The sequence below is a fragment of the Durio zibethinus genome, chromosome 3 (assembly GCF_047325235.1).
Source record: "Durio zibethinus cultivar Kanyao isolate XHJ-2024 chromosome 3, ASM4732523v1, whole genome shotgun sequence".
Classification (NCBI taxonomy): domain Eukaryota; kingdom Viridiplantae; phylum Streptophyta; class Magnoliopsida; order Malvales; family Malvaceae; genus Durio; species Durio zibethinus.
The window spans coordinates 29,830,249-29,845,650 of record NC_143164.1 but is presented as its reverse complement, the minus strand read 5'-3'; the positions used below and the strand labels follow the sequence as shown (position 1 = coordinate 29,845,650).

Below are 15,402 nucleotides of genomic sequence, written 5' to 3'. Positions count from 1 at the left end.
AAAATATAAAGAAAAAAAAAAAAGAATTGTGAAGTTCACGTTTTAATTCTTACTCTCAAACTGTTTTACATTTGCATTTGTGGATAGGTGCAATTGTTCTCTTCGCCCCCTCCTTAAATTTGCCACATCAAGCAACAAAATTTTTCCCACGACACTTCCAAAAAAAATCACAGAAAAACGTACCACACGTTCTTAAGCGGCACGGGCATACTATTCTAAATTTTCATTGGTCGGTGAAGATCACGTGAAGCTTGTGCATCTGAAACAAACTTTAAACTTTACTTCTAGAGTTCACGGTGAAGAAGTCTGAAAGAAAATGATGAGGTTGCGATTTCTGGCCTTACATGTTTGTTACCCTTTCTGATAGAGCGAACTTAACCACCGTTTCATCTTTCCTTTTCAATATTTGTAATAGCATCTGCTGCTGATCCAACGGTCCAAAAATCATGTCATGAAAAAACTTGCCAAAATAAGCAAAGTACTGTTAGGGCATATCCACAAACAAATTATTGTACTGTAATTTTTCTTTTTTTTTTTGGTTTTACGTTATAAGGTAAAGCAGCTGAGAAAAAAATTAAAAAAAAGGAGAAAGGTTTCCCTTTTTTTTCTCCATTGAAGCTGAAGAGGTTCAAAAACACCAATAAGAGAAAAAGCTAGCCCCTGTAACTGAACCAGAAGCAGATGCAACCTTCGTCTGGTGGCAGCAGCAGCTCTAGTGGTGGTGGTGAAGTGAGTCGAGGTGGACTCGCCCGCTTCCGCTCAGCTCCAGCCACCTGGTTAGAAGTCCTTCTTGAGGAAGAAGAAGAGGACCCTTTAAAGCCTAACCAGTGCTTGACTCAGCTACTCACTGCCAATTCGACAATACCCACCACTCGAAATTCAGTGCCTTTTCCTAACTCAGCGGATCCAGCTGGGATGTTTGAACCTACTGGTTTTCTCAGGCAAACCAGTTCTCCAGCTGATTTCCTTGGAAACAATTCTGCTTCTGCTTCTGCCTCTGATGCTTACTTCACTAACTTTGGAGTTCCAGCAAATTATGACTATTTATCGCCACCTATCGATGTTTCTTCCTCCACTAAGCAGGCTAGAGAACTCGATACGCAGTACCCACCAACAAAGTTTCAGTCTCAGTTGGTACGAGATTATTATACCATATGAACTTGGAAGGGTTGTTGGTTTCCCTTATTTTTTTCACTTTTTAAATTTTTTTGTGAACTTATTTATATTTCTGCCGTCTTTTGAATTGCCTGTAAAAGGAAAGATATTGGTCTTGTTATAATAATCATTAAAGTCTTCTTTCAATGGTACTGGAGGTTTAGGCTTTAAAATATGTTTTCAAGGCCGACCAACTAAGAGACATAGATTTCTAGCCAAAGGGGAAAGTGTAAAATTACTCCTTTCAGCATAATTATAGTCTATGTTTGAGTTTCAATTGTTTGAATTTTTGCATTTACAGTACCTTCTTTTTTTTCCTTTAAACTTTTTGGGTAGAAAGGGGAGCAGAGTGGTCAAATTTCTAGTGGAATATCTAATTTGATAGATGTGGATATGGAGAAACTTTTGGAGGATTCGGTACCTTGCAGGGTGCGTGCCAAGCGTGGCTGTGCTACTCATCCTCGAAGCATTGCAGAAAGGGTAAGTGTACTCATTGATGATTTCATTCATTGATAAGATATAAATATTGTTTACGTGGAGTTCTAACCGTTCATCACTATTTTTTGTTAGGTTCGAAGAACACGGATTAGTGACCGCATCAGAAAGCTTCAGGAGCTTGTACCCAACATGGATAAGGTAGGCTACTTGTCGGAATCAACTTTAATGAAATTCAAAAGCTTCCTAGGAAGACAGGTTCTTTAAATTTTCAGATATTAACCTATATTAATAGTAGCATTCTAATAAGTTTGATGACAAATGCTTTGATATGTCTCACTGGAAGAGACATAAATGAGAATAACTATAAAGAAATGTAGATTGGGTAGCATGAGCATTTGTAGTAGTTTTTGTACATGCAAGTGTAAACTTGTTATAATCTCTCTATCTCTACTTCCCTGATTCATACTTTTAACTGGCTAAGGTTTTTGAGGAAAAGGCTAGTTCAATTTGGTGGATGTTGTTTCATAGATCAGGCCCAAAAACAGCAGAAAGGAATTGATGTTTATTTGCAACCTTAGATTTAGAGGGTGAGACAGGCTGGCTCAAATAGTCATGATGAGGTACTGGATTCTTGCACTGATAATTGCAATGTAAGATGCCAATGTATCACAATGAGAATTTGGTTGATACTTATGCCTTCCACAGAAAACTCCAAACGGACCTTGACTGCCTACTTTTAAAGGTTCAATCACTGTTAGAAAAGGGATGTGTTTAATGTTTGTGGTTATATAAAGATGTTTTTATATCCATAGGAAGATGCATTGAGCTTGATTATTGGGGAAAAGAGTTCTTTTTGTGGAGTAAAGGCATTTGAAAGATCTATCTCTTAAATTAAAAATAAAAACTTGTGGTTTCTAGGGAGTCTATAGATTGATTACCTTACTGTAGCCAGATCTTGAAGTCAGTCACTTCAACTGTAACTTTTGATAGAAACGTTTTCCCCTATGTTTTTTCCTTTTGATTATACAAGGCATAAGCTATAAAGCGTTGACATGCGTAGGATGCAGAGATATCCATAAACCTAACCAATCAGTTTATGGACTATCCTATAAATTTATGTTCAAGTGATAATTTTATCATGCGAAATCTTCCTAAGTGATCTGTTTAGGTTTTTGATCCAATTGTAAAGCAAGATGTATTTGTGTGTGAGTTTAACTTTATGAAGGATGAGTGAATTTCATTGGATTTTTGAGAAATAAGGATATTTACAGTCTACGAATGAGATGAAACTATAAATCTATGGATTGGATGGGTTATTCTACTCGATGAAGTACCTCAATAGAAACTTTATTGATCTATGGATTTTGTTTTGCTTTGATAGTTACAAGATTGAACTTGATAAGGATGAGTTTTTTAGTGTCACAAACTGAGGCTGCTCCAGATGAAGAACTAAGTAATTTAGAATTTTATGAGTTTTGGCTATTCTCATTTAACACCAATCCAAATATCAATAAGGTAGAAGGGTTATAAGAGAAATGGCTACCATGTCATAATTTTTAGAGGGTTCAAGGTTGTACTTATTCTTTAAGTTGCTTTCATCTATGTAAAGGCAAATGCCTTTAAAATTTCATCTCTCTATCATATTAGCAAATTAAAAGGTATCCTTAAAGGTTTAGAGTATATGAATTCTATTTCTAACAAGGTCATTCTAAGAAGTTTTCTTCATTCTCCTTCCATTCTACTTTGATTATTTTAGTGATGAGTGGGAAAAGGCTTAGTTTGTAATAATTACTGTTGTGATTTTGATGATTCAAGGAGATTGAGAGAAATGGAAGCTTTCATAAATGAAAATAACACTACTAAGTGGGCAGCTAATCCTCCCATTTGTCTTGGACTAGTCAAGTGGCATTTCTAAAAGATATCCTACACCTTAGGAGCGTATAATGAGTAAAAGGATTTAGGTAAAATGAACTCATGACTTAATGTTTTAAGCTTTTAGTCTAAGTGATGTACTAAGTTTACAATCAACAAATGCTTAAGGAAATCTGTGTCTATCACAAATCATCCAAACTGTCAAAAAAGAAAGATCTTTTTCTTCTAAAATGTAAATGTCATGTGAATAGATCTTTTGAAGAATATCAGGAATTGTATCCTACGCTATTTGACCTGCAATTTTCTTTCTTGTACCTTGCAGCAAACAAACACAGCAGACATGCTAGAAGAGGCAGTAGAATACGTAAAATATCTTCAAAAGCAGATTCAGGTACTCCCTTATTAAACTTGTTCCAAAAAATTGTCCATTTGATTTTCCGAGTGAAATGGATCTAAATTTTTAGAAATACAGGCAATCTCCCCCTGCCACCCTAATCTGTACACTGTTTTCCAAAGTTTTTTATTCTGCAATGTATAATGTGTATTAATGAGAAGGAGGCAATACTATTTGGCATATGACTGGTCCTGCAGTAAAATGAAAAAAAATGCCTACTGAAAAACCTGGATCTTCGCAGGAACTCACAGAGCTTCAAAGGAAATGCAAGTGCAAAACTAAAGAGTGACTGGGAGAGGGTAGCTAAATCTGTTGGCTACCCAGAACTTAGTGTAACCACGCAGTTAGTACATTATGTTTATTTTCTAATAAAGTTGCCTCTTAGATCCATATTGTAATTACAAGATTTACCGCCTACTATGTTGCATTCTTCTGCAATACCTAGATGTGGCTGCTTCTGGAGCTACATTAACTATAGAGTTCATGATCCCGATCCCCTCTTCAGTTTTGCTAGTACTCTTCCTCAAAGATCACTTGGTATCATTGTAGTTATACAATATTGTAGACATTAAAATATTTTTTTAATCACTTGGTATCATTTTTAAGTAAGATATTTGTTTCCCATAATATCTTATTGTTTATCTAGATAATTGTATTCAATGAAATTTTCCTTCTACATTTTTAAAAGTGTTTTGTCAATAACGATCAAATGATCAAGATTTCAGATATTTGTTGTTGCTTCTTAAGGGCAAAGGAGCATGGTATCAGGTAAAGAAATTTCTTACTTGTGCTGTAATTTTTGCAATTGTCATCTTATTTGTTCTTTACTTATCTATCTACTTTTTTTTATATATTTTTTAGATAGTGGTATAGGTAAATATTAGTATTAGTTTTACTTAGGCTGCAAACCTAATGTCTAACGCTCTTTCACATGCTTTCTTTCGTTCATTTTCCCGACCTGGCTGCATCTTTCCACTTGTTGGATCTCAAAAAGGAATCTTTCAGCCTTGCACCTTCGCAAAAATCTGGACTTCGAAGGTCACAGGAGAGTTGGAACAATACTTGTTTGGTTGCTCGGTCTGTTGAATATATGACTGAGCAAGGCCCAGTTGTGGTTGTAATTGATAAATTAGGAATGAGATAGTTTATTGTATAATTATGAGAACTAAGAGCTTTGGTTTTTCTGCTAGAATACATGTCCAGATAACTTGATTTAACTTAAACTGATTAGGTGATTAAAGACTACATTTGCTATGATTTTTATGTTATAAAACAATGATATTTGTGGAATTGCAGTTTAATTTAGGGTCTGAAGAACATTGTATGTTAAACTGATGTATGATTTTAAGTCTAGTTCTCTGAATTCAGAGGAATTTGTGCTTTAGGTGTCATGTATACTTCCTGAGATTGCAGTGCAACTGAATTACATAGGGAAGAATGTAAAAATTGTCGGTCTCAGCTATGATGGTAAAGAATTTACTAAAAATGTTATGAGCAATATAGTTAATTGATTTTTGTAGTCTTCCTATGTCATTGTATTTCTAAACTCTGAATTGTTTGCTGAAATTGTAGAGAAACTTTGTATAATCCAAATGTTATGTAATGGTATATATCATCATAAATCTTACTTTTCTTGAGGATTGTATATTGGTGTGTTAAGTTGAATTCTAGAGGAGCTTTCATTCCCTGCTGTGTTTTCTCTCCAAAGATCATTGCTATTGATTCCAATGAAAGCTTAGATCTTTCTGATTGGCAATGTTGGTACCTCTAAGTGGTGGTGAAATAGTTATTGACCATTCTTTGGCATATTATTATATTCTATACTTCTTTTTTTTTTCCTTGGTGGTTTCACAAGAGGATGAACTGAAGGGCTATTCTACAGAAGGAATGGTTATGGCTGTATGTACTCTTGCTAGTTTCCAGTTATTTTTGTTTATGGAACTCGCCTAAAGAACCTTGTCTAGGTTTAACAAGATAGGGACGGAAATGTTGGTTTTACATGCATTCAGGGGTAGAGGTCAAAATCCGGTTTTTGCAAATTTTGTTGCTCTGTTGGTTATTCTGCATTTTGCCTTTTTTTTTTTTCTCCATTCCTTTTAAAGAGTCAAGAAGATAATGTATTAGGTTAAAACAAAGGAAAATTTCTCTTTCATTAGGGACGTAAGAGAATATAGAAAAAGCTGTCAATTAGAGCTAAAAGCTTGCATTGCTTTCTAAATCGTTTCATTACTTTGAAATAGATTATTTTTTTGGTTAATTCGAATAATTTTGAATTGAATTATTTAAAATTAAATTAATTAAATTATTTTATTTTATTTCCATTAAGCGAAGCTCCCAGTGATTTGTTGTTCATCAAGCTTTAGGAATGACAGCACCAAGAGCATAAGCCGGAGGCATAGAAGTAAAATGTGGGGACTTTCAGATCTTTCCCTATGAATAAAGTAGAAGTGCAGAAAATATCTATAACTAAAGCATAGACCAGTGATTTTTTTAGATTTCCTGAAGTGAATGGAGTGGGAGTGTTGCACGTGACGCTGGCTGGCAAAAGCAAATTTTTTAGGTAGGCAGTTTCATTAAAATATCTTAAACTTTCGGTGTAAGTGGATTTTGGAAATCGTTATCTCATTCTTAAAATAAAAAACATAGTTGAAGTTCTTTTTGGACTTGCATGAATCAAAATTAAAAAGAAAAAAAAAGAAGTGAAATAGAGCGATCTGATTTTTTTTTTTTGAGAGATTTTAATATAAAGTTATGTGAAAAATTGTCTTAAATGATAGTTAATGAAAATATTTATATGGCCTCAAATTATATTTGAAACATCTCTCTATGAATAAACACTTATTGAATAAAGAGTCATCACTTTGGAGATAAAACATTATGTTCAATTACAAATTTTTTTATTTTTCATCAAGGACATCGAATGCTCGATAATGGCATTGGGCTCGACTATTTAGATAATTTGTTACACAGAAAGTGAAACTCTGCAGGGTAGTCTTCTCATAGAGTTCGGCTATCCTAGCAAAATTTCAAATCGAAAGTAAAATTCTATCAAGCTGTGGACTTCCTTTCTGTCTTAAGCAAATTTTCACATAGAATGTAAAGAACTATATCTTTTGCTCTACATAAATAAATTTTAACTGTTAGAATAATTATCTAGTTATAATCGCCAATTAAAATAATTAACTAATAAATTATAATATATCTAAATAACAAAGGTTTCTTTAACGTCTTGTTTTCTATATTACACCATTATCTAGTCATTCATACTGGAGCCTGCCACTATTTGAGCACAAAATTTTTGTAACGTACGAAAAAAAAATGTATCATCCATCAACCATTGAACCAAGTCTGGTAATGGCCAAAAAAAAAAAAAAAAACAATTCTGGTAGAAGAGTTATTTTGACTTATATTTTTGGCTTTTGTTAGAGCAAGGTTATATCTCAACAAGTTGGGTTGCAGAGTAAAATTTGACTTAGAATAGGAAAAGAAATTTGTGAACGGATTTCGCAACAGAAATTCTCTCCATGATATAACAAAGTTTACTTTACACGGACAAGTGCTACAAAACCCAAGTGTCCTACAGTAAATCTTTACAAAGAGCTTAGAACTGAAATTAATCAACTAATTAACTATGTTACACCAGAAAAAAGTATCTATAGCGTCAACAGTTGAAGCATAGGCGCTGGCCAAGGTAAACAAGATGCAGGTGAGGGCCATTAGAGTAGGAACATTAAGATGTGATGAATTTGTATTTAGCTTCTTCAGCCTTTCATTCAGCCTAGCGATTCTCCATTTGACCACTTCCTGTTCTGAACTTGTAGCTGCTGGTGAGGGGGGCTTCCCTTGTTTTTGTAGCTGCTGGATTAGTAACACTTGGTGGCTCAGTGGCCCTGCTTCCCTCAGCAACAAAGTCATCTCTTCTTCCTCTGCCTTCTTCCTTCTCCATTTTCATCCTGTCAAACATAACCTATAACATCACAGTCAATTTATAAGTACGAGAAAGAAGCAGAATTGTGTGGGATAAATTACTATTAATAAAACTTATGATATCAAGCAATATGCAATCATGAGCATAAGAAACTAAGCAATGTGTCTTTAGGCTCCAAATGTAGTGCATTGACCAAAACCGTGAAAAGGGATGACAAAAGATTAAAAGCTTGAAATATCTCTGGCTTGCTTGAGAACAATGTTTTCCTTGTTAGGCTAAAAACCTCAATCCAATTATACATTAGCGGAAGCAAAATTAAACAATCAACTAATCATATAAGAGATAATAATTTAACGTGATTCGACTCAATTAACCTATGTTCACGGATGAAAAATAAAATCAACTAGTTATAAAGAATTACCAACATACAAAACATATCAAGCACTTACCATTAAGACCCATACACTCTCTCAATTTGTTTTAGTCATATGGAGTATTCTTAATCCAAATAAACACATATCCATCTACACTCATACACCATACTTTTGTATTTAGTACTTTTTCTATGTTATTAGCAACATAAACATATGGGTAACGTTTATTATATTTCTTTTTTTAGTTGATAAATGATAGGGTTAATTACCCTGTTTAGTCAATTGGATCTGATTTTGGAAGTTTCCCGTTAATGGAGAACATTGAATGATATACAATTTTTTTATCCTAACAACAGAGTATAAATATAGAAATCATGGAAAGTTATGATCCATCCTCTAAGGATACATAAATTTCACCCTCACTAATTTAACAATAGAAAACAAATTAATCATATAGGCATACATGTATACGACTGTCATTACTTCCTGCCCAAGCCCCTTTCCAGATTTTGAAAGGAAACCTGAAATTCATGCAAAATCTTTGGTATGAACTTCATCTTCTTGCATGGTGACGCCCATTTTTTATTTTATTTTAACTGATGAATTAAGTAAGAAATCTCATTTATTGGCCACTAGATCTTTAATTAGCCCTAGTATCTCCTTCCTCTTCTCACTGACCACTGATGGAGTCACCTGCTTCTTCACAGCAGAAAACCATAAATCACTAGCATCTTCGTTTTCACTACTTTCATACCAGCAACATATAGTTCTTGCAGTGGCTGTAATGTATAAGCCGCAATCATAACTATTGATTTGCTATGGTGTACCGATATATTCTAGATACTTGGCATTACAGTCTGAACTGGAACTACCGATATAACCATCAACAAATTTAAACAGCCTCACAGCATGCATCTTATTCATCTGCCCATTGCTATCATGATGCACAAAGACATTAGTGGTTCTGTAATATGCAAGTAAGCTCCAGTGACTTCCACCTTCAGCTGTGCTTACATCATCGTTATTATTGATAGGAAAAATCACTAGTTTCTTATCTGGCAATTGTAGGGGTTCCAAAAAATCTTTGAGACCATTACCAATTCATTTGCTTAGGCATTTCTTGTGCATTTCCCCTGAAGGAATGTTATTATCTCCTTATTCTTTTTACCTGTTATAAGGAATTCTGTTGTGACATTAAATTCTTTGGAAATTGTTATTGCAATTTCAAGTGACACAAACTCACTATCAATGCAATCACTCTTGACACAAGAATTGGTTTGAAAGCTTCAAGACAAGATTTCGATCACTACCTATTTCATAGTTTTGATACCTTTTTTTAAAACAATATTATTTCTATATGATTTTAGGGTTGACTTTATAGAATGTACTACATTTAAAAACAATGCTAATATTTGGTCAATTTTTTATCATTTCTTCTTATTCATATAGGATTTGGCAAGAACACTATTATTTGTATTGGATTATTCTAAAAAAATAACAGTGACGATCTATGACATTCAATATTTTGTCACCATTATAAAAGAAAATTTTTTTCAACATTAAAATGGTTAATTTGTCATTCAAAAATTTTTTCCATGATGATTAAAGTATCATCATATTCACTAATGATATTTATCTTATTAACGAAAATAAGTTTGTATTTGGTAACAAATTTAATTGACACAAATTTAACATGTCATCACCTAAGTTTAACTTTTTACGTATATTTAGTGACATTATAAAAATTTTTATGACATTATCTTGCAATCATTGGTGGTGATAATTGAGTCACCAATAGTGTGCCATTTTAGCTTTCATCACTAATATATGGAATTTTATCACTTATTTTGTGAGGATTATAGCATTTAAGAATGATTTTTTTCACACATAGCTTACGAAGCCTAATGTAACAAAAAAATAAAATAAAGCATAAAGTGACGTTTGATGTTATTCTCACTTAAATTCACAATAGGTGATGATATTTTGGTATTATCACATTTGACCTTTAGCGATGATGTAAACGTGACGAACCTCATGATGTTGAAGTTTTTGTCAAAAAATATTTATGGTGACAAAAAACTAATATTTTGTAACATTATTCCATGTGCCACCAATGGCCAAAAATGTTATAGTGATGATTAATAAAATTTATGTCTGTCATATAAGCGATGTCCTTCATGCATCAAAATGGTTAAAAACTAACTTATGCAAAAGTTAAACTATAAGCAATAAAGAATAAAACAAAAAAAGAAGTGATTTACTTTCTTGGATGGTAATGGTTTACCCAGTGCACAATTCCATCATTTGCTCCATTTGTTTGTGACTATCAAGAAAAAAAATAGAATAAAAATTAAGCACCTAATCTCCTACTTTATGCATGCATCAATTGTGTTAGCCAACAATACAATACTACAGTAATCTTCCACAGAAGCCTAAAAAAAATAATAGCTGTTTATTGTACTTCATTTTAAAATTCATTCTATAAGATAGTAGTGTAATTATTTGAGAATTTTTGTCTAAATAGAAGGATATATGATGAAAACAACACACACCCTAGATATTAGGCATCAAGGCCTAAACCAAAAGTCATTATTCAATACCAGAATCCACATCAAAGTTGAAAACCTTATTTCTCGAAACATATGTCATGTAGTAGTAATGACTTAATAAAACCTAAAACTAATAAATTGGTAGCAACAAAGGGATTAAGAATTTACCATGTCCAGTATATCAATAAAGAAATAAAACAAAGAAGGGTGCAAGTGCTATATGGCCATTATCCTCTCCTTGTTAAATCGTCTTATTAAGGTATGCAGTGCCAACACTTATATGCCCAATGACTTTCTCTTTTTTATCTAATGTGGGATGAAGCACCCTATTTATTCCTTTGGAGCGCTTAATGTAACATTCTCCCTTACTCAATCTCACGGTTGCCACCTTACTTGTTCCCTTTTTATAATGTTTGGTGTGGTCAGACTTTGCCACCGTGTCTTATCTTTACATCTTGTTAAGCGGCCAAACTAACCCACCCTACCTACCCCTTTTAGGGCGCTTGACATGAAGTTAGATGAGTAAAAAGTTAGCTCTAATACCACTTGTCACATGGTCATTACCTTTTCACCATAAAACTGACTTATTAGGGTGTGCAAAGTTGACATTTATATACCCAACGACCTTTTTTGTTTTATTCGATGTGGGACTGAAGCCCTCTTGCTACTTCCCTGAAATACTTGGCATGACAACAAAAGCAATGTATAAGCTAAACCATAGGGGTCAACTAGCCAAAGGCCTCAAAGATTTTGGAAAATCCCCTTTATACATATATTTATATATTATATATTAAATAACTTTAATTGGTCCCCTAAATAAAAGGATTAAAATGACTTAAAATTCATCTATTTATTTTACCCACCAATCTTTTTTATAAACACTTAGATGGTGTTTGATATGGGCTGATCACTCCAAAAACTATGGTGATCTATATATTATAATTAGATTCCTGTGTTTGGTAAGCACTTGGTAGTCTTATATGACAATGTTCTTGGATAACAAAAAGTGATCATATCACTGACTTGAAGAGTAATCTAATTACTATACGAAAGAATGAAAAATTTTTATTATCGAGGTGAACTGATATATAAAATTAACAATAGTTAATATTACATATTTAATATGTGAATTAAAAACTTGCTTCCCCTTAAAATTATAATTATTTTATATTATAATTTTTTATATTTTCAAAATAATATTCATTGTAATAAGTTCAAAAATAATTTGTAAGTTTTTATTTTTTAACATTTTATATATAATTTATTGTTTTATTTTTCTTTTATTATGAACTTAATATATTAGATTTATTTTCTAATTCACATATTTTTTACATAATTTATATTATAAAAATTAATTTACCCATTAATAAATATATTTATTAATTTAATAATTTTATTATATTTTATTATAAAATAAATAAAATATTACTAATATTATACAAACTATTATCTTTAAACAACATTAAAATTATTAATTTATGTAACTATTATAATATACATAATTATTTTTGTATTTTTAAACAAAAAAATATTTGATTTTTACTAATATTAAACAAAATGATCTTTAATTACTAAGAATTTATTATTATTAATCAAAGAAAATAATTTTTAATCATGAATAATAAGATCGTATTGATAATAAGATTACATCGGTGATTACATTACTATAGTAATTTTACAAAACATACCAAATGCTACTTTAAAGTCAATTAATTTGTCACAAATATTAAATTAAAGTCATGTGAATTTAAAGAAAACTTAATTTAACTTTTTAAATTCTAGTTTACACTTTCAGTTCAGCAAAAAATATATAAATTTAGATTTTTTTTCTTTTACCCACTTATTGTAACTTCTTTTTTATTTTAAAAAATTTCCTCAATTGCTTTTGTACTTGCTTTTTACTTGAGTTTTCAGCCTTTCAAAAGCATATATAACAAAATTGTTAATGGTTAATTTATTTGCTTATTTTTATTTTTATTTTTATATAATCTATTTGTGATTATCTTTTTGGTTCATATGATAATTTTTTTCTTGACTTTATTAGTTCTCTATACATAACAATAACTGTCTTAATGTATGTATATATACATATATATATATATATATTTACAATGACTTTGATAAGTTTTAGTACAATTAGATGTTAGGCAATAACTAACATGATGTGATATTAAATTCTTAAAAAATTAATGACTTGATAGGAATGATTTTAGGCCGAATAAAAATAAATTTAGATTGGCAAGTGAAAAGTTATTTTTACTCAATGGATTGAGTGATTAGTAGCTAAAATCATAACAATTTGAATTATTCATAGTGGAATTGGGTTTCAGTTTTGGGTGATCACATAAAATTTCAAGCCGAGCCATATTAACTTTTAAAACTAAAGGTCAATTAGATTATGTCATATTTGATTAAAATTTTAATAATAATAATTGTTTTATTTATATAAGTTTTTTAATTTTAAACTATCAAATGAATTAATAAGAATGATTACCTATAAATAGTTCATTGAAAGTTTGTGTAAATAAATTATAAAGTCATTTTATTCTTTAAAGGTTTAATATTGTTGTTGTAATAGTTTTGTTTTATAATTTATAAATAAGTATTATAAATTATAAATTCTATTAGAAGAATATAAATGTGTTAGAGAATTTATTATGAAATTAAACTAATAATTTATAAAATTGCAGGCTTATCATTCATGGGCAAACAAAAAATCCTAGGCTTATTTAAAAAAATTATGATAATTTAAAAAGTAATATACCATCCAAATCTCCCAAGCTTGAGCACTAAAGTTCTAATCAATCTCCTCCTATGTCTTCTGTTTATGGTGAGGAAGTTAACACTTTCTATAGAACATGATATTGGGTTACATCAACTAATGTAGGAACATCCAGTTAATTAATAAGACAAAATTCAACAAGCTTACTTGAAAGAAAATCCATATCAAATTCATCTCTCTAGTTATTCATATAAGTTAAAAAAGCATCATAAGCATTTTCAATATTCTTGGTTTGCTCAATTTTCTTCTTGGCTTAAGTATTTTCCAACAAAATATGTTGCATATTGTTTACTGTGTTACCTTTTTAACATGAAACCCAACAGATGACTTGATTGAGATGTATTCACTTTTAAAGGATTTACTTGCTGAAAAAAAAGTTAATACTATGAAGAATTGTACTTTTTTTAATCATATTAGAGATGATCCATATTCACTGCATGATAATGCATTGAGATCTTGTGTGAATTTGATGAAATAATTCAAGCACATTAATAAAGTAATGCATGCCAAAAGTTTACAACAAATTTTGGATAAGAGGCTACAAGTTAAGATTTTTATACCTTACATTCAATGGCTGGCATTCCAAGCTTATGCTTTTAAAGGTCATGATGAGACATCTGTTTCAAAAAATTGAGAAAATTTTCTTGAGTTGATTAAATTTTTGGCTTCTTACAATGATAATGTTAAGAAAGTTGTATTGAAAAATGCTCATAAATCGGCCTAGTATATTTTTTATTTGATTCAAAAAAAGATTTTGGATGTTCTTGTTAATAAAATACAAAACAAGATTCGTGAAGATATTAGAGATTCAAAATTTTGCATTATTGTGGATGAGGTTTGTGATGAATCCAAAAGAGAACAAATGGCTCTTGTTTTGAGATTTGTTGACAAAAATGATTTTATTAGGGAGCGTTTTTTTTTTATTTTACTCATATTAAAGTTACATCTGCATTAATTTTTAAAAGTGAAATGTCTTATTCTCTCTTATCATAGTCTTGATGTTTAAAACATTTGTGGTTAAGGATATGATAGGACTAGCAATATGCATGGTGAATGGAAAGAATTGCAAGCATTATTCCTTAATGATTATCTTTATACTCATTATGTGCATTATTTAGCTCATCGACTAAAATTAGCCATTGTTGCTACATCTGGAGAGGTATATTCTGTTCATGAGTTTTTTAATAATTTGACATTCATTATCAATTCTACTGATGCCTCATGCCATTGTCATGAAGATTTACAAGCTGCTCTAGCAATTGAATTTGCACGCATGGTAACTATTGATAAGCTTAAGACTAAAAAAAGTGCCAATCAAATAGGCACTTTAAAATGAGCTAGTGATACGCATATGAATTCTCACTTTTACACTATGTAGTCTTATAACAATGTCTAATGCAACATGTTTAGTGCTTGAAAATATTAAAAGAGAAAGATCCACATATTTTCAACAAAAGGATGCTAGTGCTGCATCAAAGTTGATTCAATCATTTGAATTCATTTTTATTTTGCACTTGATTAAAGAGATCATAAGCATTACTAATTTATTATGCCAAGCTTTGTAGCAAAAAGCTCAAGACATTTTGAATGGTAAGCATTTGTTTTCAAGTACAAAGATGTTGACTCAGAAATTGAGAGAAGATGGTTGGAATAGTTTGCTTGAAAATGTGATATCATTTTATGTCAAGAATGATTTGAGTGTTCTTGATTTGAATGCTCAATATTTTTAAGGTCAACCTCAACAACAGCAAAGTTAAATCACTATGAAGCACCATTATCATTTTGACATATTTAATAAAATCATTGATTTTCAATTGCAAGAGCTAAATAATAGATTAGTGCCCAAGCAATGGATCTTTTGAAACTTAGCTCTACTTTGGATTCAAGAGAAAAGTATATTTCTTCCAATA

The 15,402-nt window shown here is 31.1% G+C and overlaps 1 protein-coding gene and 1 pseudogene across 4 annotated transcripts; one reads left to right on the top strand and one right to left on the bottom strand.

Annotated features, from left to right (window-relative positions):
- Positions 1-530: 530 nt before the first annotated feature.
- On the top strand, positions 531-5,116 carry LOC111283489 (transcription factor bHLH81-like). Of its 4 annotated transcripts, none has more exons than XM_022872075.2 (6): positions 531-1,134; positions 1,492-1,635; positions 1,726-1,791; positions 3,788-3,856; positions 4,578-4,627; positions 4,854-5,116. In XM_022872075.2, exons 1-6 carry the CDS (start codon positions 682-684, stop codon positions 4,951-4,953), a joined length of 882 nt encoding a protein of 293 aa, XP_022727810.2. In that variant the 5' UTR covers positions 531-681; the 3' UTR covers positions 4,954-5,116. The 4 variants fall into 4 exon arrangements, with proteins under 4 accessions (XP_022727810.2, XP_022727812.1, XP_089614587.1 ...); XM_022872077.2 differs by having other exon boundaries at positions 535-1,134; positions 4,585-4,627; XM_089758461.1 differs by having other exon boundaries at positions 535-1,134; positions 4,585-5,116.
- A 3,631-nt stretch (positions 5,117-8,747) lies between these two features.
- LOC111283306 (NEDD8-specific protease 1 pseudogene) lies at positions 8,748-9,262 on the bottom strand (annotated as a pseudogene).
- Positions 9,263-15,402: the final 6,140 nt, after the last annotated feature.

Excerpts from the sequence above, each read along its gene's own strand:
- LOC111283489 (XM_022872075.2), top strand. The coding sequence starts at position 682 with ATGCAACCTTCGTCTGGTGGCAGCAGCAGCTCTAGTGGTGGTGGTGAA. Across the intron at positions 1,135-1,491 it reads CAAAGTTTCAGTCTCAGTTG|AAAGGGGAGCAGAGTGGTCA; the intron begins GTACGAGATTAT and ends CTTTTTGGGTAG. Across the intron at positions 1,636-1,725 it reads CTCGAAGCATTGCAGAAAGG|GTTCGAAGAACACGGATTAG; the intron begins GTAAGTGTACTC and ends ATTTTTTGTTAG.